This window comes from Anolis sagrei, chromosome 1, assembly GCF_037176765.1.
Source record: "Anolis sagrei isolate rAnoSag1 chromosome 1, rAnoSag1.mat, whole genome shotgun sequence".
NCBI lineage: Eukaryota > Metazoa > Chordata > Lepidosauria > Squamata > Dactyloidae > Anolis > Anolis sagrei.
The window spans coordinates 114,040,354-114,063,919 of NC_090021.1; the positions used below are offsets into that span (position 1 = coordinate 114,040,354).

The 23,566-nt window shown below is 37.7% G+C and overlaps 1 protein-coding gene across 5 annotated transcripts in view; it reads right to left on the reverse strand.

The window, feature by feature from the left end:
* ADGRB3 (adhesion G protein-coupled receptor B3) overlaps nucleotides 1–23,566 on the reverse strand; it is a 596,417-nt gene that overhangs the window by 51,707 nt on the left and 521,144 nt on the right. For 4 of the 5 annotated variants that reach the window (XM_060752830.2, XM_060752828.2, XM_060752832.2 and 1 more), the window contains 6 exons: nucleotides 13,368–13,518; nucleotides 12,283–12,352; nucleotides 8,953–9,019; nucleotides 5,180–5,265; nucleotides 1,412–1,510; nucleotides 867–1,038 (listed from right to left, as the gene is read on the reverse strand). In XM_060752830.2, the coding sequence (XP_060608813.2) occupies nucleotides 867–1,038; nucleotides 1,412–1,510; nucleotides 5,180–5,265; nucleotides 8,953–9,019; nucleotides 12,283–12,352; nucleotides 13,368–13,518 (645 nt within the window). The remainder of the gene's footprint in view (nucleotides 1–866; nucleotides 1,039–1,411; nucleotides 1,511–5,179; nucleotides 5,266–8,952; nucleotides 9,020–12,282; nucleotides 12,353–13,367; nucleotides 13,519–23,566) is intronic. The other variant, XM_060752829.2, reaches the window with a different exon arrangement.

Sequence of the window (23,566 nt, forward strand, 5' to 3'; positions counted from 1 at the left end):
TCTTATTACATTCTATCCCACACCTACAACTGTACAAGTAGGTTTTAGACTTGCTTTATACCAAGAAAACTCAGTGATAAATTCACCACAATGACCTTATATCACATAACAATAAAGCTGTCACAAAGTCTTCATCAGTCAACAGCCAATACACAATAAGTCACCTCTTTGAGTGTTTTCAAACCTCTTCAAAATGCCATTTTCCCCATTTTGCACAAATCACATTTTTCTTCAAACTCCCATAGCTGCACAAGTCTATTGTCTTTTCCCTTTATAAAGCTAAGCCTAATCAACATAATGACCACAACAGAGTAGACTGATTGATCACACTATATGCCATTATTATATGCCATGGCTTGTCCCCAAGTGAGCTGCCCTGAGTCCATTCAGGGAAATGGTGGCGGGATACAAAAATAAAGTTATTATTATTTTATTATTGCTACAAGTTCATGGAATAAGACAATATGTATATTTTGTAGCAGTATGTGTTCTATATATGTATACAGAAGTCGCTAGCAAAAGTGCGCACATTTTCTAGGATAGACCAAAAGAAGAAAATACTGTTCTCGTTGCAGCTTAAGGAAAAAACATAAGTTCAGAAGACTTCCCATTTGCTACATAAAAACTTATCAACCCAGGATTTATGCCCCTGAAAAGATGCCTAAATTCTAAATTTTGAGTATCCTGCATTGCTATATAATTTCATGAGTTATAAAAAAACAACATTGTTCCCAGTTGTTAGTCTCAAGGGGAGCTTGTTAAGTCAACCCTTATGTAAATTCCATGGAACTTGTGTAAGTGTTGACTAACCAAGCTTCTTGAGAACTAACAATTGGATGTAACAATTCACAGAAACAGTTTCTTACCTCTCTTCGGAGAATGCAGTGGACCATGACAATGACAAAACCCTGCAATGAATCAAATACAGCAAAGAGTATCTGAAATAATATCGATCGCTTGTCGGTCATTGCCAGAACTGCAGACATCCAAGTGAGAGCTAGGAGAGGTAACACAACACAGGAACTCCAAAGGGATGCCCTAGACAAGGACAGAGAAAAAAGAAAGAAAAGAGCAACAACCATGTTGTAGGGCCATCAGTTGACAAATACAACCTTATCTTTACATAGATATATCTATAGAAATCTTATTTAAAGATGGCAACTTGTTAGTTAATGTGAAAACCAATGACAAATATAAAGATATATAAATAAATACAAATGGATTGTTTATTTTCTAAACATTAACAACAAATTGAATTAAAAGGTGTGGTTGCCATTTCTTTTTTCTTTTCTTTTTAAAAATTAACTCTTTTTGGTATAAGTCGTCATTATTTTTCATCACTGTATAGAGTTTTTTTTCACATGCACTGTATAAGATTTGTAACAAGAAGATGTAAATGATTAGGACTAACATGGCATTACTGGCGGTGGTGGCTGACAAAGCTGTTGTTGAAACTACTCCACACTTGGCACATTTGAGCGTCAAACCGCTATGAGGCTCACTCATCTGACTGCAAACAAACAGAACACCCACAAAAAAGAACAAAATATTGAATTGTTGTCACCAAAAAAAGTCGCTACTGAAATTTAGCTTTTTAAATATGACGTCATGCAAGAAAATAAAATAGCAAGTAGACTTATTCAGGATGAAATGCTCTAACTTATCATCAAGCTCTGTTTTTATCATACATTGTTTGTTTAACATTTATTTATCTTTTTAAAAAGAATTAATATTATTTGGAGGACCAAGGCTTCATTTCATGCAATTTGTCAATTTAATTTCTTTTAAAGTCCCCCATTGTTCAGAGATTAATGTCAATTGATAACACAGATGTAAACAAGCACGTGCGAGTGTAAGACATATGAAGTGAAATTCCTCTATTCAGACCATTTAGAAAATCCACGTGCCCATGGTCATTTCAAAAATAAGGTAGATTGGTAGAATGGGCAACACATTTCAAATTGAATCAAGAAACGAAGATGGAAAATCCTGACTTGTCAAGTTGGTTTAGTCACTGTGCCAACAATATTATGGAAGTGGCTGCAGGAGGTCTGATGCAATATTGAGTAATCTGCTTCTTGGTTTCCTCTGAATTTATGTTAGGTCTGGATAGAGGGTTGGAAATGTATGGAATTCAATGAAAATATTATTTCAAACTAGAAAATTACACATTGAATCTCATTTTTAATAAAACACAGTACACAAGCATTAAGATTAACACACACACACACACACATTTTTCACTGGAGAGCACATCACAGCATCTAGTAACTGATTTCTCCTGTGTATATTATAGTAAATTCACTGCTTCACTATTTGCTGTCTTCTACCTATCCTTACAATTCCTATGTTGTCCAATGATAAAGCAGAATGGAAGAGGGTTTTTTTTCCTAACGGACAAAAGTAACTATTTTTTAAACAATCAAATGGGGGCTCATGTACTTAAGCAGAAAAACTGATTTCTTTCCCGATCTGTTTATGAGACCCAGTATGTCCCAAACTGCCTAAGACTCTTTTTTAAAGTACATGTTAAAAGTAAAGACTGGCCATATCGGCTGGGTGGCGAATTCTGAGAAATGTAATCCAGAGCATTAACATTAATAGGGCTCCACTAATTGGGTTGATAGTTTTGGAAATGCTAACACTTTGTGGGAGGCTCTGCTCTTGCTTCACCGCCATCTCAAATACGGCTGGTGGGAAAGAGGGAGAGGGCCTTCTTTGTGGTAGCCCCTTGGTTCTGGAACTCTCTACCTAAGGAGATCAGAACCCAAGCACCTACCCTATCCATTTTCCGAAAGGACTTAAAAACCTGGATGTTCCATTGTGCATTTGATTAGGCAGTACACTAGAGAATTGGATCGATCTTGCCATAGCTCTTTGCACTTTATTTGGCCCTCCCACCTGTAATCCTGTTACTGTAAATGCCTAATGGACGTTACCCTACCACCTGTGACCTTAACTGAATTTGAAGCGAATCTTGCACTTTCTCTTGGATCTATCTAGGAATGATTGCATATTCCCTGATCCCTATGCACTCAGCACTTAATCTTCCGGCCATGATACTGTTATTAAAATGTGTACTCTGATTGTAATGTTTTTCTGATGCTTGTTGTAGATTTTAATTTATTTTTATTTTATTATGTGTGTTTTAATCTGTATTTTCGGGCTTGTCCCTTGTAAGTCGCCCAAGTCCCTTCTGGGAGATGGTGGCGGAGTATAAAAATAAAGGTATTATTATTATTATTATTATTATTATTATTATTATTATTATGAGTCTTATGGCAAAAGCACAAGGTCAAGAATTTAGAAACTGAACGTTTGAACAGAAGCACACAGCTCTTTCTACCTAGTGTAACAGTACAAGTATTTGGATGACCAACTATCCTAGGAGAAATATCTTAATTCCTGCTTGCTAATGCATATTACACATTTCCCACTGTATAATATAATAATATATTATTTAAATAATAAGATCTATTTCATGGGAATAATTAATTCCACAGTTAAATATAATAAATCAAATTTATAAATCTCAAGTGAGATAAAATAAATTGCTGGGGGAAAGGGAAATCCCCCTTTTTCATCAAGATGGCCATCTCTGACATAATCCTGCAGATAACAACATCAAGACTTTTTTTTAAAAAAAACCAGAGCTGATAAAAATACTAAAATCAACATAATAATGTTCTGTGTTTTTTTCCCCAGAGAAGGGTTGTTGCAAATTAAATGTCTCGTGTTACACCTCATAGAATAAAATGGGGCTCAGTTTTGAGCAGCTTTGTATAGACTACATATTCTAACTAATTCTTTGGAACCATGTTATGTATTTGGGTTTACAGTAAGTGCAGCAAAAGACTGGTGTCTTCCCCAAAAAGGATTTTTTCATATGAAAATAACTTATTCTTACTCTAGATAACATGGTTCCAAACAATTGGTTTGTTTCTCAGACTCTGAGTAGAAGATGGCTGAGAAAAAGTAAATATTCCAAGGCTTATGAGTGTTTAATGCCCCAACCAGTGGCACTGAATGAAAACACACAGGGCAGCTTTGGACCAGTTCTACAACATGGAATTGGCAAAGTTGCCTTACAAGTGTCAACTCAAATGGCCATTTCTGAATTGGAGAACCAATGGAATCCATACTCATCTGTGAAATGGCCTAGTAGCCACGCGGCACAAGGAATTACAAGTTGGTGAAAGAAAGCAATTTCATGTGGATCAATATAGCTGGTAGAAGAGTGATGGAGTACTTGACTGCTCATCCAGATCTCCAGGACAGAAACCAAACTCAGAGCTAAAACTTTTTGTTGTCGTTAACTGCCTTCAAGTCAGCTTCAACGTATAGCAATCCTATGAATAAGCAACCTCCAAGTCACTTTATTTTCAACAGCCTTGCTCAGGCATTGCAGACACAGGCCCACAACTTCCTTAATTGAGTCTGTCTATCTGAGTCTATCCTTCCTTTCCCACTGCTCTACACTTTACCAAAAATTATCATATTTTCTATGAATCACTGCTTTTCACAATATGACCAAAGTACTGGTGGACATTTTCCTCCACAATTCTATGGGAGTTTGTTGTCTGGCCACCAAAGCTTGAAGACAGCTTTGAACGGCATTAAATGGTCAGTGGAGATGGGGCCAAAGAAAAGAGCAAATTTCTCCTGCTTGCCTTGTGATCACAGACTACAGAAAACAGTAGTAAGGACTACATTCCTTTCAATCTTCCAGAGATATGCTGCCTGCTGGGTTATAAAGTGATATCTTGCAGTCTTATTTGTACACACACAACCAGACCTACTTAATATTCTTAAGCTATCAACATTACATGAAACTCTTAATGTCCATCCACACCAAATCTTTCTGGATCTCCATAAATCAAAGAGTTTGATGTGTTGAATCATTACTTAGACTTCTGAATGGCTTAATAGAACTATATTTAATACCACTGTACTTGTGTTTTATTATATCACTGTTGCTCAGTCACATTCCCTCAGGGTAATGTGATGGCAGCTTTCAAGATGAATAAAATCAGTTAGATTATTAAACTAAGACAAAAGTTTCACAATGCAATCAAATAAATCCATATTTGGTGAAGATAATATACAGAGACACTGTGAAAATTGAAAATAAGTAATAGATCTTCTGTAGGCCTGGGGGAGAATCCCAACTTCTGCTTACCCCGCTCGGTGTTTGAGTTTTTTATCTAGGATTCCATCTCTGGAAACAAGTTTATTAAATACCAGAATGCCAATCACCATGTTGACCTGTTAAATATAAAATAAATAGACAAAAAAGAGGCACTCTTTTAGTGAAAATAAATGGCATCCACTAATTTCAACACAATAACAACAACAGGCTGAGTATTCTGACCCAGCAGCTACTTGGACTACAAAAGATGCCTGGATTCTCTTCTGAATGTAAATATTTATTCTATACTGTATGATGCTATACATGAGTAATGCAGTCAAGGTACACTTATGAATGTACATAAAGAATCCACAAACCATATCAGTGTATGATACTGGTTTGCAGGTACGTCTTACAACTGCTGGATAGCCTTCAAAATCCTACACAGGACAGATGCATCCTAATCCTATTCAATTTTGATGCACAAGCAGAGTATTTACAGAACAAAAGATTAAAAAGTGGGAGGATAAGGCATAAAGCAGCAGGGTGCTGATCGGGAAGATCATACCCTAGTAGGGATTCTCTGTGGGTGTATCTTGCAGATGTGAGGCCTCTATGTTCAATATCATGGAATCTACACTGACTGAAATTCTCTCCCCTTTTCCCTGAAGATTTCCATATCACCTGAAAATCACCTGAAAATCTGGACAGTTCAGTGGACAGAGAGGAGAACCCCTTCCTTCTCGTTCCACCAAAGGAAACAGTTCCAGCAGCAGAACATCTCACTGCCAAAATTTGACACTGTCCACAACATGTCAATGATAGTAATAAATATTTGATAGACAGAGGATGATGAAGGGAAGTATTTACAAAAATACTTTGTAAAATGAGCTTTCACTGTCATAGGCTTCTTAAAACTGAGGTATGCCTGTACTTATGTATACACATACACACACATTTATATGGAGAGAGCCTGATCCCTTGAACAAGTCAGGATTGATTAATATAGACAAGTAGCTTGATCAAGCAGGTTCATCTTGATGACATCAAATGACCTAGCTTAGTTTTTCCTCATCATTTTGGAAGTATTGTTATATTTGGCTCTCACCTAGGATATTGAGTTTTAAAGTTAAACAGCCACTGAGTTTATGAGAGAGAAAAGGCACCCACTTCTGACAAGGAGACGGTTGATAAAAAGTGGCACTGTTCTCTTTCATTTGGATTACTGGAGTGTATAAGATAGTTAAGGATTATGCCTTGTGTAGTGTGTTAGTTAAAAAGCAACCAGGCACAAATATAGATTCTTTGGGGCCTGAAAGTGCCTCAGAGCCAATAAATATATGGTGGGTTCAGCACCAAGTCAATTCACTTCAAAAGGATTAGCAAAACTGGGAGGCAGATCTGCATTCAAAATATCCAGAGGATCAATAGACATGTAGTCAGCATTCTGTGCGTGTGCACAAGTGGGGAAAGGAGTATTAAACAAGTAAGAAAGCTAAGGCTTCTTAAAATGTTGGCGCTTTCTCTTGGATTTACTGCTACAGAGGAAAGAAGGACAAAGATAGGTAGGGTTGCATCCTTTCTTTTCTTGCTTTCCTGAATTTCACCTCAAGGCGACCCTCTCACCCCATCCCTAACAATCAGTTAATACGCTCTACAAGAACTCGTAAAGGAATGGAATACACACTAGAATGATAATGCAGTATGGCTGGAGTCTTAAAAACATTTACCTGGGAGTAGAAACCCCTGCAAATATAAAGCAAAATAGGGTTGGTGCTGGGAGGGGACAAGGGTAACTGCTGCAGGAGAAGGAAGGCTGGGGGGAGAGTTGGCATGGGGGAGGGGTTTACATGAGTCTGCTTGCCTGGTTCGGGGGTCCAGAAGAAGGGGCCACACTGGCTCCATGCATGCCAGTGAGGAGTAGCTGAGTTCTGTGACAGTGCAGACAGTGCAGACCGTGGTACAGGCCAGGAATGCCAGTAAGAGGCTGTTGCTGACGCTGCATATGACTGCCTCGGGCCTCCTCTCAGCATGAAAACACTGCCGCATCCACATGCTAATAGGACAGTGAGGAGGGCCTGAGAAAAGAGCCCAAGGGGTCACATCCAGCCCACAGGCCTGGGTTTGCCCACACCTGGGTTAACATCCGGGCCTTCTTTTCACTATCTCATCGGAAACACCCTTTTTGACTGTAGTTCCCTGATGAACTCTGGCTAGTGAAGAATTGGCCCTGATATTATATTTTCAGCCATTTGATGAGATATGATTGATTAATTTTTAATACTATGTGGCCTTATGCTATTTGATTATTTTCACTGGTTGTTCCTTGGAATTGTTTTATTTTACACATAGTTTTTCACATTTTTAGTTTGGACATTATTTTCAGTTTTAAATTTAGATTATGTTTATGGTTTAAGACATAATCAGTTTTTCTTACAGAAAGTGTTTCAGAAGATTAATTCTAATACCTACTAATAATATCACCTTGCTTCACAAAGTGTGGCTGTGCAGTGCTGGAAAGAAAGTTTAACTCCTCCATGAAATTTATGTCAGGAGGCAATCAAACTGCCTACAGATGAGAAAGGCAAGACTTCCGTCTTGAGAAAGTCACATCATCTCCAGCTCTTTTGTAAGTTAGTTAAAAAGAGAACATGCTATTTCAAATCCTTCAAAGATTGGACATTAATGTGATTGGTTCATACTAACATCCTATGTATTACTGTCCACACAGTGACATGACCACATGGACGGGGGAAAGTAGTCCTGCTAATTTAGACAGATTTCAGGGATATATCTATTTGGGTGTGTGTGAGAGAGAGCATTGCTCCAAATAGGAATTCTATACCCCATACATTTCCCCAATTTCTAGCATTGCAGAGAGTGAGACATTGACATTTATGTTTTGAAATCCTTTATCTGTTGTATTCATATTCTTTGGCTCCTTTTTTGTATATAATGTATTTCCGAATGCCCGACTAAAGTTTTAAGTTCTTGAAATGCTAGAAATTTGGGAGTAGAAGGAAAATCTCATTGAAGCGAGACATGATCTTTATTTGAAGGGGCAATACTACCATCCTTCCCACCTCCATAATTACACCTCTGGTAAATTGGCTCCCAGTTAACTCCTGTCTGGCTTCCTACCTTCTTCCTAGGATAGGTGTGCAAATAACATACATTTGATTGAGTCTAAGGAAGCATTTTGATATGCTGGTTGATTATAATGTTTAAGTCACAAAACTGAATCCATGACTGGGAGACCAAGGTGCTTTATGAGAGAAACTGGCATTAATAATCAGAATACTATACAGGCAAAGGGGTGGGGAATGGAGATATAAAGAAGGGAGGTAAGGGGAAGAAAAGGAAAACTGGAAGTTTTAGAACTGGATTATTCTGTACAATGAAGCGTTTGTGTCAGTGGAACAATGATTTTGTGATAAAAGGAAGTGGAGTTACCAATATATTCTGACAAGACTTTAACTAAATGTTTGTTAACTTTGGAAGACAGAATAGCAAACAATCTCAAGAAATTAATATAAAAGAACAGATTGGGTATATACTAAGAAACAGTATCACTCTGCAATGCTGCAACCCATACACACTTACCTGAGAGTAAAGCTCATTGTGTTCAACACAATGAGACACTTCTAGGTAGACATGCATAGGACTATGTCTGCATATTGATCCCATTTAGCAGAAGACTAATAAACTTAATACTCCTTTCCCAGGTCAAAATTGAGCACACTAACTTACTAGCCACTCAGAAACTTAGATACATATATATTACCATGGCTACTTAAAATACTGAAGGTGAGTTCAATGTTTACCAGGACAACGGCAGCTGCAGGTCCAACAAAAGCATACAGAAGTCCTCCTTCAAGAGACAGCCAGCAACTGGAAAGGACATGAGAAAAGAACTAATACAAATTAATAAGGTGTAGCATCTCCATTTCTGTCTCTCTTTCCCTCTCCCTCACACACATATACCATGAATTTTCAATAACCTTTGCTCTTTGGAATATGAAACACATAAGGTATTTTCAGAGGAAAAAACCCAAAAAACCCAGAAATTCATGACACATTTAACTGTTGTAATTCATTTTGTAGGAAATCTTTTACACCCTATTAGTTTCTAAGCTTTGCTTTAAATACTTATTCGTTTAAATGTGTATTTTTAGCTGTGTGGTGCTTAATTTGTTGTAAACTTTCACTACTGTCTTATGTTGATGTCTAATGTGTTATTAATTGATTTATGGTTAATTTGTTTTTGGTCACACTTTACAACATTTAAGGTTTGCCACTTTATGTTGTGAACCGCCCTGAGTCCCCATCAGGGAGATAGGGTGGGATAGAAATAACTTTAAAAAAATTTTTATATATATAATCCCATGCCTACTAGACTATTTAAAGGCAACAGATTTTCAAAAATAAATATGTTATTTATATTATTTATTTATATGCTACCTTGCTTCTAAAGTGGCATATCAAATAATTAAAACAATACAATAAAAAACAAAAAATAAAACTATTTGAAAAGATACAAAAGTGAAACAGATACAAAAATAGTGCATTCAGCCAAATTACCTATCTGAGAGAAATTACATATTAAAGCCATGTTTGAATAGAAATAATTTTATGTCATTTTCATTTAGTGCTTTTCTGGTTATCAAACTGTGACAGAGAATAAGTCTCTCTCTCTTTTTTTTAATTTTTTCATTTTTCAAGAAGGGGGACTCTTCATAGAAGCTTTTAAAACTTTTCGCCTTAAAATTACTGCACAGGTTTCCAACATCCCACATTGTATTGAAAGCATCTTTTAAGGACTGTAACTAAAGCTTGGATGAGAAGAAGATAACTCATCGAATGAATATTTTTAGTTTCCCTGTTTGATCCTGAAAATCATTTTCATAGGTTTGTGGGATGAAAGAGCCCTCCTGAACAGTGTAGACTGTGCATATAATTGCAGTGTAAAGGTGATTGCTTGAACTTTGACATAAAGAGCTTGTGGCAGAGAAGCACTTCCTGGTGTAAACCCTCCCTTCTCAGTTTATGGTGATGCCCATTTTCTTGTGGTCCCATGTCAGAGAGTCCATAATCGCTAAGAGACCCCACCCTTTCCAAACACTCTGAAAAGGATTCAGGATAAGCCTAAACTGCTTTCTGTTTGTACAGCCACTAGATATGACCCAAACATCCAAATCCAATTGCTTGTCCTACTGGTATAAACCCATTGAACCAAGTGCTGAATGGTAAATTAATTCACCCTCAGTGGGACTAGTAATTGGATTTAAACCAAAGTAGCATTGGGAGATTAACCGTGTAATCCTATGACAAGTCTTCTCAAACACAGTACTGGAGTTCAACAAGGCTTTCTCTCAAGCACTCGGGTATAAGTTTGCAGGATGAACAACTTCATTGAAATATTTTTCTCATGATGCTTCATTGATAATGCACTGTTCAGGATACTATGTGGAACAGACACTAAAGGTATGAATAATTTGCAGTAATAGTAATGACATTTATGGAATATCGGTAAGATATTCTTAAAATAAAAATAGTGCTCTGCATTTCTTAGGGAATAGAAATCTTTCATTATTTCACTATAGTAGCTTTCTCTCAGTTGCAGCAGAACATGAATATTCCTCCATGGTATTCTCCCTGTATTCCAACATTTTGACATGTGGCACAGGAATCATTTTGCAGATTTTGCAGTTGAATGCATACATACAGATTGGATTTCTGAACAGCAGGCTATTCCTGTGTAGAAAACATACTTTCTGCAGAGAGAAAAAGAGGATTTCACACAAAATATGTATTTTTTTCTCTGCAGAACAGATCCCATGCAACATGTCAGGATTTTAAATACCAGAAGTAACTTATGCAGAATTCTTGCTTGTTCACTATTCCTCCTGACGGGTTTGTTGGGCAAACTGTTGTTTTTTTTAAAATCTGCAAACGAATAATTATGGATATTGTTTTCATTATTGATCCAGGACAATTTAGGAAAAATGTGTGGTGTCCTTTACTTTCTGGAAATTTCAGTTAATTTGCCCACCATTTGGGAAAACAGTCAGCATGATGATTAGTAGGCCTTCACTCACTTTTCATCAATGCTAATGAACCTTCCTGGGCTTTTTTTTACATTCATCCTCAACTAAGGCAAGAAGGTAAGATAGTGGGCTTTTCATACAAATGGTAAAAACAGCAGACCTAGTTCTTTGTTCCTCAATGCCTTATCTGTAATGGTGCCAGAATGGAGTAAATAGTGCTACAATCCCTATCAACCTGTGAAACAACCCTGTTTCAATGCTGCAATCTTTTATTAGACCTCAAGGCATCTGAAGTGCTGCGTAGCCATAGTAAGTCCCACTTAATGGTAATTCTCCCCTATCAAATCTTGTTTGCTTTCCATCTTAAGTCCTACAGATACACATGACCGGTCATATTGAGGCTTTAGGCAGCAGATTTTGAGTGTCATAAAAGGACAACTAATTGTTGGTTGTGTTCTTTGTTATAAAATATGTCCACACCCAGAAGTGGGGGGTGGTTTTTGTGGAGTTTTTCTGCCTCATGTGTCACAAAAGCATTATTAGTCTCTTGCTGCTCTATTGCAAATCACACATTATTTGGGGCCAAGTCCTGAGTTCAGCTAAGATACCTCAATAATTTTGGTGCCTGGATCTTATCATGATCAACTTATTATCATGCAGCAGATTATTGCCACTAAGAAAAAATTTCTTCCACTGGACTCAAAATTATACATAAGTAGTATTTTATCATTACTTAAACAAATTTCACATCAGTGTAAGTGAGAAAGCAGCATTTCTTCCTTCATTTATTCTATATATTCTTTTTATACCCTGCTTTTATACCTTGGAAAGCAAAATGTTTTGCAATAATTTAAAATCAAAGTTTAACTAAAACTGTATTTTACAAAAATAAAAACACAGCAAGAACATTTAAAAATATAAATTTAAAGGAATCTTAAATATGATTAAAAAACATAATTGACAAGGTACAAGATAAAAACAGCACAGTACTTTGAGCACCCTTCTGCATGTGGTTATATACCCAATAACACCCAAATATAGCTGGTCCGATCAATAAGACTGAAGGAAAATAAGGCATCACTGATGTATTATTACAGAATGACTTACTAGTTACTGGTTCCATATCCTTTTGTCTTGGTAAAACCTATTGATATTGCCACGACTAATGCTGGTAAACCTGTAAGAAAAGCCCTGGTAATTACTATTTTTATGGAGATGGTGACATAGACTTTTGATAACTTTGATGTAAGGTGACACATTCATCTTTGAAATTCTAAATTTAATTTAATTTTGGCTAAAATTGAAAAATACAGCCTCGCTTCAATAATTTATCCAGTACAGTGGACCCTTGATATCAATGGGGCTTGGATCCAACCATCCATCTCCTCAACACCCTCCCCCCCAAATCAAAATTCATAGATGCTCAAGTCCTTTTTTATACAATAGCATACTAAAATGGTGTCCTTATATAAAATGGCAAAATCCTGGTTCACTTTTTAGACTTTCTGATATTTTTAAAAAATATTTTCAAACCGTAGATTATGGAATCTATGGATACAGAATCTGTGGCTACAGAGGCCAACTGTAATAATTATCTCTGGGAGCCATGACACATACTGCTTCTTCTGTCTGGATGGCCAAAAAAACCCCCATTTTATCATGTTAGTCTTACAAAGTTCATTCTCAAATGAAAATAACCTTTTCATCAGTGTAACACAAATTCATCTTTGCCTCAAAAGCATACTATTGATACTTGAGAAGACCTTCACTCACTTTGCTACTACTCTACTATACACCATTCTGATGTTGCTATGAGATAGTATACAGTGAATGAAGATTTGGTCTATTTTGGTAAGGACTTTCTATTTTAATTTCTTTTCTTTCTTCTTCTTTTTGAATTGTTGTGCTATATAGAATATCTGCTAAAGATGATAAGTTACAGTGTGATAAAATATAATAATTGATGGGCATTCATCATCAGCCCATATTGTGAAGCAGATCAATAGAATTAAATTATATCCCTGTTTGCCATTCTATAGGAGATAGCCCAGCACTAATATCAAGTTTAGAAACTGTGTAATCTACTACTGTCAAGATTATCAAAACAAGCATTCTTTCCCAAAGGTTAGCCGTGCATGAAACATTAAGCTGAACAACAACAGAGAAATCTTAGCTGAGTCATAGGAGCTCACCCCATCCAAGGCATAAAAAGCGCTTCCTTATGAGTCGTGTCCTAATTTTTCCAGTAACAGCCATGTAAGACTGCCAAGCCTCCGTCAAAACCCAACAAAATGAAGCTAGGAAGAAGAAATGTAAAAATGCGGTGGTTGTGGTACAGATGCCCTGCAGAAAAGAGAGAATGGTTGTACTGATTATTCAGTATTAGTCCATTTATCAGTGTTACAGTTCAGTAGTTTGTCTTTTACTATGGAACAAATAGTGCCTTTACATCCAATAAAGCTAAAATATAATGCAGACTCCACAATGTTGTGCATGTTTACTCAGAAGGAAATCTATCTCTCCTTAGAGGGTCTGACTTCTTTATAAATGCCTTTAAGATTGCAACAAAAATATAATAATATAGGGTTTAAAAGGGAAAGGTTTCCCCTTGAAATTAAGTCTAGTAATGTCCGACTCTAGGAGGAGGTGCTCATCTCCATTTCTAAGCTGAAGAGCCGGTGTTGTCCATAGATGCCTCCAAAGTCATGTGGCCAGCACTGTTATTTTCCAGCCAGAGCAGTACCTATTGATTTACTCAAATTTGCATGTTTTCAAACTGCTAGGTTGACAGAAGCTGGGGCTAACAGTGGGAGCTCACCAGATTCAAACCACTGACCTTTCAGTCAGCAAGTTCAGCAGCTCAGCAATTTAACCTGCTGCGTCACCGGAAGCTCCAGCAGAAAGTGGAATTACAGTACTATAATATAGTGCAAATAACCTTAACTGCCATGGCTCCACTTTACTGAATCCTAGGATTTGTAGTTTGGTGAGATACTTAGAATTTTCTGTCTGAGAAATGTATTACTGCAATTTAAGGGAGTATAATAAGCCTCTCTAGAAAAAATATATATATTTCACCAAACTGCCGGAAACCTGTATGATGGATCCATGACATTCAAAGTAGTATGAAGGTAATGCTACTGTACAAATACACACAACAAATAAGGGAATGTTGTGTTCATAGGTCTTCTTTTCAGAATGTGTATTCAGACAGATCTCTTCCCAAGCTGTCTGTCTACATCTCAAAGCTTTCCTTATCACATTTATGGCAAAGAATATTGAGAACATAGTGGTCCGTCGGTCTGCTAGTCATGTCTATTTTTAATCCTTGTCCCCCCCCCCCCCAATTTTCCAGCTTTTTCCAAAAGCTTGCCTGCCTGCCCCGAGTTTTCAGGCCAGAATTTGAACACCAATGTGCACAAATCAGTATGCTTGAATATTGTTTCTACACACTGAATATTTGTTCTACCAGGTGTCTGACATACTCTCTTGCAGCGTACAAGGAGATCTCAATGTGAAGTGGAGCTCACGGGCATTTTTGAGTCAGGACAATCTCTTGGGAACTATCCCTGCACTCTACCAAATCCTTGGTTTGGCTTGTTTCAGCATGAACCCAGGCAAAAGGGACACTGTGACATATCCTTCTCTCTCCCTCCCTCTGCAATGAAACCGAAATGTCTTTTTAGCAAGAAGCCTGTTTTGTTCAATCGCAGTAAGAATTTCAGGCTGGCTCTGGTTCTTGCAGCTCTCAAGTGTTTATTGTGAGTGAGAAATATAGCAGCTTAAAGAGCAAGTTTCCTTTTCGGTCTTCATTTGAGCTATCAACCCTTGCAAAACATACTTGGCACAATAGCTGTAGTGCATTTCAGTTTCAGAACAAAACACAAGCAAACAAACAATCCTAATTGTATGTTTTCTCCCCTTTATGTGGACACATTGGAAGTATAAATTGGAACTCCAGGGGGAACACTAAGCTTCTTTCTTTATAGAGATTTTGATGCAAATTTGCAATGCACTGCAACCCACAGGAAACTCTTTATATATTCAGCTGCTTTAACTGTCTGTCTATATGCTGAAGTTTTGGTTTAAGCAACATAAAACCCTCTGGAGTTATTTGGGTTATTGTTCCTATATATGTCAACTGTCTAGCACCTGAGAAATTCTTTGAACCTATTGACAGAAAGCTCTCTACTGACACTGTACGGCTTAATTAAACTTGACTTATATGGTTCACATAAGTGAGTTTGACTTTTCTGTGAAAGTAAATTATGATCTACCATTCCCTGCTTTCCACTCAGTATGGAGCCCTAGAAACCATTGGATTCATAATACAGGAGATGATATAATAGCACTCTAGCATCAAAATAATGCTATAATTTTCAGGATTAGCTACACAGTTCACATTTCCCAGCAGTAAACATTGTTCTGCAATGAAACAATATACATTTTGAATTATTACCACATTTCTTCCTTCTTTTCCCACAACTGTGTGCAGGGAGAGTTGGATTTTGGCTATTATGTTAATCATTTAGCTCAGGGTGGAAAATTTATGAGTCTTCTCTGGCAGCTAGCTAGTATACAGCTCTAGCTAGTATAGACAACAATGAGCAACCATGGGAGTTACAGTCTAACAACATCTCAAACAGTGGTTCTCAACCTGTGGATTCCCAGATGTTTTAGCCTTCAACTCCCAGAAATCCTAACAGCTGGTAAACTGGCTGGGATTTCTGGGAGTTGTAGGTCAAAACACCCGGGGACTCACAGGTTGAGAACCACTGATCTTAAAGCATCACAGTTGCCCATTTTGATTAGCAAACCTTCACCAAATCTTAAGTGTATCTGTTCCCCACCATCTTCCACCTCTGGTGTGAGAAGATGCCATATGAACTAGACCAACAATTAGTAATTTGAATGATGGCGTGATCATGATAAGACAGCATCAAACCATGAATCTATCTTGTTGAAACAAATTGGCTTATTTAAACAAAGTCTAGGGTTCAGGCAGCATGATAAACCCTGTGGTTAAGTGAAATGAGAATCAAAACATCCTGGATTCCTCTTTGCAAATGTGCTGGAGGAGAAGAAGGACACAAAGGCATGACTTCAGGGCTTGCATCTCATCTCCCTTATGCTAAACTATGGTTCAGTGTGATGCCTGAATGCAGTGATCTCATGTGGTGCAAAAGTTTATGTATGCAGATGCAAAAGCGCAATTGGTGATTCATTCATGCATATATCTTCTGAAAAGAACGATAGTTCAAACACTTCATTTTCTATGGGCCTGAATCAGCATTCAATCCAATTCCACTGAACAGTGCTGCTTGACTTCCTGAACCTAAATATTTAAACGGATGCAGCTTCCTGGAGCATTTGTATAAAACACAACATACTACAACACAAAGAGGAAAAAATATTCCTAACCACAAGCAAAAACACAAGAACAATACAAATCTAAGATAAAATTACTATAACAGTTCAGTATCACAACAAGCACAAACAGGCTCAAATGAATAGTATATTTGTGTACATAATACAAAAAGGCCTATTCCAAGACTTACTAGTCAAGAACCACAATTTCAAATTTACTGTCTCCCAGAAATACTAACTTTCCTGCAAATCATAATGAAAGAATACAGTGGTCTGAAGTGAAAACTGGATAGAAGATCCAGGTACCCAAATTCAGATATCACAGAAATCCTCTGGACTAGGTGTTGCAGCTTCTATGACCTTGTCCTCCATCTGTCCTGTAGAAGCCCCTCATTTCAGATGTGGCAAACATGTGATATGAGGGTCAAATGCCAAAGAAAAATTGAATAGCCAAGATTTTGCTGTATATTAAGTATAAACATTTCTGAAAGTAATCCCATTTACTGGCAACAAATGTCTTGTCAGTGGCAATTAATGAGTTATATCTGCAAATACTGGCAGTAATCTGCAAAAAACAAAACAAAACACCATCCTATACATTCACCTATTTAACTAAATTTCTAGTTATGGGACTAGACAAGGAAAGATCTGTAATTGTTGCTATAGATCTTCAGAAGCAGTCATATTAGGTGGCATGAAATCACATTTTCCTGAATTAATCTTTATTTTTTTATAATTTCAGTATATCAAATCACGATTTTCATTATTTTTTATTTGTTGCCCAACTGGTTGAAATATTGTAATACAAAAGCTTGTTGACACCAAGAAATGGTTTTGAAAGCCATTCAAGGAAACAAAAATCCAGTTAATGTCAAGTATACTTGAGCTATTAAGATTATAAAGAACAAAAAGAAACCAGCCTTTGGATGAAACCCAGGGGGGCAGATAGTTCTGATAACATAAAATATGTGTGATTTTTTTTTAAAAAAGTAAAATTTCACAACCAAATGCACATTTCCAGATTTTATCTTTGAGGTGTATGTTTGAAATCCACTCCTATGTTTGGCTATGTTGTCAGTAACAAAAAAACACTCTTCTGAATAAGTCTTTTGAAGATAATAAGTATACACCATGACTTTGAGCTCTACAATTTAATATCAAAGCTAAAGCCTAATGTTGCTTATTAAATGAGAATGACACACTCATATCATGCACACTCCTTTTAAAAATCACTTGCAGCCAATTTCTTTCACTTCATTGTCCTGTGGCACTTCTGTTCATGGGGAAACTCAGGACTAGAACCTGACACTTTCTCAACATTCAGAGGAAAATGAAGATTTTTGTTTCAATTCCTATTCAGATATGCAGAATTCTTCAGAAGACTTGGGATAACACCATTTTTCATGTCAGAAGTGCTTTGAGAAACTGCAAGTCATTTCTGTGTGAAAGAATTGGCCATCTGCAGGGACATTGCTCGGGGACGCCCAAATGATTGATGTTTTACTATCCTGTGGGAGGCTTCTCTTATGTCCCTGCATGAGAAGCTGGAGCTTGACAGACGGGAGCTTACCCTGCTCCCCGGATTCGAACCGCCAACCTGTCAGTTGACCAGTCCTGCTGGCACAAGGGTTTAACCCATTGTACCACCAGGGGCTCCTGAATTTAGTTAGATTAAGCCTTAGAGATCTATTCCAATGGAAGAGTTATAGCGCCCTTTCAGATTGGACTGAAAAAACAAACAAACAAAAGGTACCCCTAACAGCAACAACACAAAGGATTGTGCATAGAAATCTTTCCACACATTTCCACTAGGCATAGTGAGGCATATGCATGAAGAAATGATTATAGTCCTGTGATATAAACTTCTTCCATGAATGGGGTGAATAAAGGTGGCTGCTAAACACACTATAGTCCCGGGTCCATATTACCTTGTGATGATCACACACACGCTCTGTATATAGTCTGAGGTGAGGGAGAGAGAAAGCTTAGAGGTGTTCAGTGTTTTTCTCTTTTGCTTGTATAAAGTCAGTGCTACTTAGCAGAATGATCCTCTCATGCACAGAGGTCATTGGCAGCATCCGTATCAGCAAGGCTGTGCATTTGCTTCAGGTTTTAATCCAAAATATAAAAGGGCTATACACAGCACGGAACCTGCTTAAGGAACAGTGCTCAGTTCCTTTGATAGTCACAGTAAAACTGGGACAAAAACTCAAAGCAGATTTTCTGCCACACTGACTGTGAATGAACTAGATTCTGTAGCAAATATTACAGAAATGGACACACATAAGGGTGATTGAGGTAGTATGATTCTTGGAAAATATCACTAAACATCAACATAAAGACATTTCACTATGATTTTGCAACAAGCTCACTGGAAGTTCTTGTGAAAGGAAATTTAAGAAAGAATAATTTGAGGATGCCTGGATTTACATGCAGGCGATATGTATATTAAGAATTCATAGAATCATAGAATCGAGTTGTAAGAGACCTCATGGGATATCCAGTCCAAGAAGCAGGAAAACTGCATTCAAAGCACCCCCGACAGATGGCCATCCAGCCTCTGTTTAAAAGAAGGAGCCTCCACCACACTCTGGGGCAGAGAGTTCAATTGCTGAACAGCTCTCATAGTCAGTCAGTTCTTCCTAATGTTCAGATGGAATCTCCTTTCTTGCAGTTTGAAGCCATTGTTCCGCATCCTAGTCTCCAGGGCAGCAGAAAACAAGCTTGCTCCCTCCTCCCTATGACTTCCTCTCACATACTTATACATGGCTCTCATGTCTTCTCTCAGCCTTCTCTTCTTCAGGCTAAACATTCCCATCTATATTAGGAATTATTTATTTTATTTATTTACAGTATTTCTATACCGCTTTTCTCACCCCAAGGGGGATTCATTCATTCATTCATTGCACCTAGCATTTGTCTGCTAGTCATTGGAGTCTGATCCCTTGTTGGCTGCACCATCTCAACAATGTTCCCAAAGTCACTGGAGTCATTTATCTGAGCCCTTCCCAAACAGGTAACAGCAGATGTCACACAACTTCCTGATATCATTTTGATAATAAATACAGAAATATAGCCATGGTAGGGCCTAAATACCATGAGTAGCACCAGATCCCATCTGATCTAAGAAGCTAAGCAGAGACAGCCCTAGTACTTGCATGGGACACACACATCTGGTCATGCTAGGGGACTTTCTGTGAAAGGTTAGGGGTATATTGCAATTTTTTTCTTGTGGGTTTGAGGGATAGGTAAGGACTTCAGGAGTTGAAAAATGCAGGGGCTTAGGGATTGGGGAGCCATATATGGCCCAGAAACCACATTTTCCTCACCCTTGTTTTACACTGTAAGGGTGATTTTTTTACATGACAATTTTTTCACTTGAGGAATGGAGCACTTGGTGTTAAAAGGTGACCAAGGAAATCTGTTTTGGACTCATTAAAATAATGATTGGATTTAGTGAAAGGTAACTATATTGATACTGAGCAAATGTTACAGATACCACACACATATACCCCTAACTAGAAAAAAAGCCCCGACTTCTCAAATAAATCAGTGTTGATGTAATTATTCTTTTCTTCACAATACAGATCTGTATCCAGTGTTATTATGGCTGAGCTGGATTGTTCAGGAAACCCAAAAACAACAACATTTCAGAAGTTCATTGGTGGCATATAATGATCTCCCTGTATAAGAACATGATGAAGAAATATTCTGTACTAAAGCACTCTGAATAGTTAAAGTTGCATGAATTAATCATAACAATCTATGGCATTCATTTCTATCATAACATAACAATCTATGGCATTCATTTCTATGTGGAGCCCCCGGTGGCGCAGTGGGTTAAACCCCTGTGCTGGCAGGACTGAAGACCGACAGGTCGCAGGTTCGAATCCGAGGAGAGGCGGATGAGCTCCCTCTATCAGCTCTAGCTCCTCATGCGGGGACATGAGAGAAGCCTCCCACAAGGATGATAAAACATCAAATCATCCAGGCGTCCCCTGGGCAATGTCCTTGCGGACGGCCAATTCTCTCACACCAGGAGTCACTCCTGACATGACAAAAAAAAATTCATTTCTATGTGGTTTGTGTAGAGCCTCCATTTAGTAGATTATATCTCCTTTCTCTGGAATGATTTATAAGGAAGGAGAGGATCCCAATGGGACCCCAAATATCAGGTTTAAAACTGCAGCCTTCCTTTCCTGCAATATAATAACCTCCTAGAAAGTGTCATAATATCAGTTCCACACAACACTTACTGTGGTTCAATGGCACCAGAAAAATGACAATTTTCAGCATGAGCAAATAATAAAATAAGAAGAACAGTAACAATAAGCAGATAATGCACAGAATGGCATGTTTAAAAGAAATGTGTTTTGAGAATTAACATGGAATTAACCACATGTAATGACTGATTTGTAACTAGCTACTCCCAAAGAAAAAGATCAGTAGTTTTACATAAGTAAAGTGAATTTTACTTTCAAAAACTGTGGTTGCTGTGTTCCAAAGTGAGTAGAAGTTCAGTGGAACATGTAAAGTGACTCCATATTGAATCTGGTCATAATTCAATCAAGGAATATTTCCAAGTCCTAACTGCAGATGCTGAAGAACCAAACTGCAAACTTCTGCAAGGAAATGAAGTGTTCCCCCACTAAGCTATGGCCACTTCTTAATTTGTCTTAGCATGGGCTTAAGACCTGAACACGCTACATTTCCATCTGGATGGGATATTGGCTCGTTAGATCACAAACTCTACCTGAGCACTGTAGTACATAGGTCATTGGTATCCACTCAATTTCGGTTTCAGGATCCCCCACTGATACCCAAATCCATAAATACACAAGTTCCATTATTTATAAAGGTGTAGTAAAATGGTGTCCATTATATACAGAAATCAAGTTTGGGAGCCCCTGACATATTTACATATGGGAATTCAATTAAACCTTTGAGATAAAACTGTACTTTTAAAGAAGCCGCCATTGTTGGGCTTTGTTGTAACTTCTATGACTATAGATTGGATTTTTCGTATTACATTTTTATTCCACCTCATTCCAAGTGACATACTTGATGCACTCTTTCTGTCTAATTTGATCCTCATAATAACCCTGTGATGAATGTTAGGTTAAGTGAGAGTGTAATGTATGGAAGATGAGATTGCTTCTAAAATTTGCTTTTTTCAATCCTGAGTTCAAAATTCCAGTTTTGACCATACATGTAATACATCAAGTTGACAATCTGTGATACACTATGTATAATTTCAAGAAGGTGAGTGGGTGTCTTAAAGCTAAAATGCCTGCTTAAAGCTTAATCAAGCTGTCCACCCTGATCTGTGTAAGAAGAGTAGCAATATGTCATTATATTGAATTAAAATCACTATGGAGGATTTATTGGGTAAAGGTGTAATTTGATCACCGGTTTGCCCAGTAGTTCTTATTACTAGAGTGAGCAATTATGGATAATATAACCCTTTTGTGGTGGTGGTTATAAAATAAAATAAAAACGTTACTAGGAAAAAAAAAACAAATGCTCATTCCCATTCTAGGTTTATCAAGTAATCCAAGTTCCAGCCTCATTCACCTTATTGGATGACTTGGACTAATCACTGTGTCTTAGCTGAATATACCTCACACTGTTGTGAGACTAAAATGTAAGGGGAAACTATCTGTCCTACTCTGGCTTCCTTGGAGAATAGGCAGGAAGTAAATAAGTATATTTCATTGAACTGGATCATGGGGATGTCTTTTCCAACATCAGCATCTGACAATGGTTAAGATCCCGCGTCAAGCAACTCGAGTGTAAGGCTCAATTTCCACAGTTCTCTGTCCTACCTCCAAGCCCAGGAGGGGCTCTGTTGCTGCTCATCAAAGTGTTGGGGGAGGCCATTCATATAATGCAGAAGAAGCTACCCTCTTCTAAGGGGAAGAAATTAGTCTCAATCAAAAGTTTATTCACATTGTTTTATTTCCCTTGAGAACTCAGAGCAGTTCTTTCTTTATTGGTCGAACTGTCTTCCCCTCCCTCCCTTCCTCATCGGTGGCCCCATCTCTGGGTTGATAGCTGCTAGCAGATTGGGTGGCCACAGAACAACTAGATAACATTTCTACACCATGTCCAAAAACATACATATATGCTCACAGGTAACACTTCTATTTGCGTATGTCACTGTAGTATAGTGGCTTGAGCACTGAACCATGACTCTGAACCCCAGGGGTCAAATACCCATTTAGCAATGGAAACCCACTGAGTAATCATGGTGAAGTCACACACACAAAGCTCCAGAGGAAGGCAAAGACAAATCCCATTTGAATACATCTTGCCAAGGAAACCTATGGCTTAGGCTCAGCATATAGTGGAAATAACTGGAAAACAACAACAACCATGTCACTAACAGGATTTCGCCCATTGTTTTCCACTAAGAAATAGAACTGGGTTAAATAAGTTCACTTTCAACTTTTTCCCATTATGGCTGTAATTTATGGGGCTTGGAACCCCTATCACTTTGTTTTATATACTCCTCAAGCAATTTTATCAGGCTCATGGAGGCACTTTCCAAATGTAAACAAGGTGTGGTGAAAAGATTTCTCATTGTAACACTCTTTAAAAAAGAGGATGAGGGTTCATATTTCGGTGTGCTATATCTCTCATTTATTCTAAATGCTGCCCTGGTTCTCCCCTACAAAGCTCGCAACACTAGATGGTGGCATTTGTTACAACATTATTGCAGATCTTTGTTTTTTTTTTATTACAGATACTAAACACAGTCACATTCAAGACACTTGGTGTTGCTGATTGTAGCAGTCAGTTTGGTGGCTTAAGGACAGAAGTCTTCCACTAACCACAAGGTTGGGTTTAAATCCCTTTGGGAAGGTTATTAGTTTTTAGGGCCGTAGCTTAGTGGTACAGCACATGCTCAGAAAGGCATTGAGCTGTGCCACTAAGCTCCTTGACATCTTCAGGTCAGGATTGTAAGAACCCACCTGAAACCATAGAACTGTTGTCTAACAGTGTAGACAGCATTGGGCTAGGG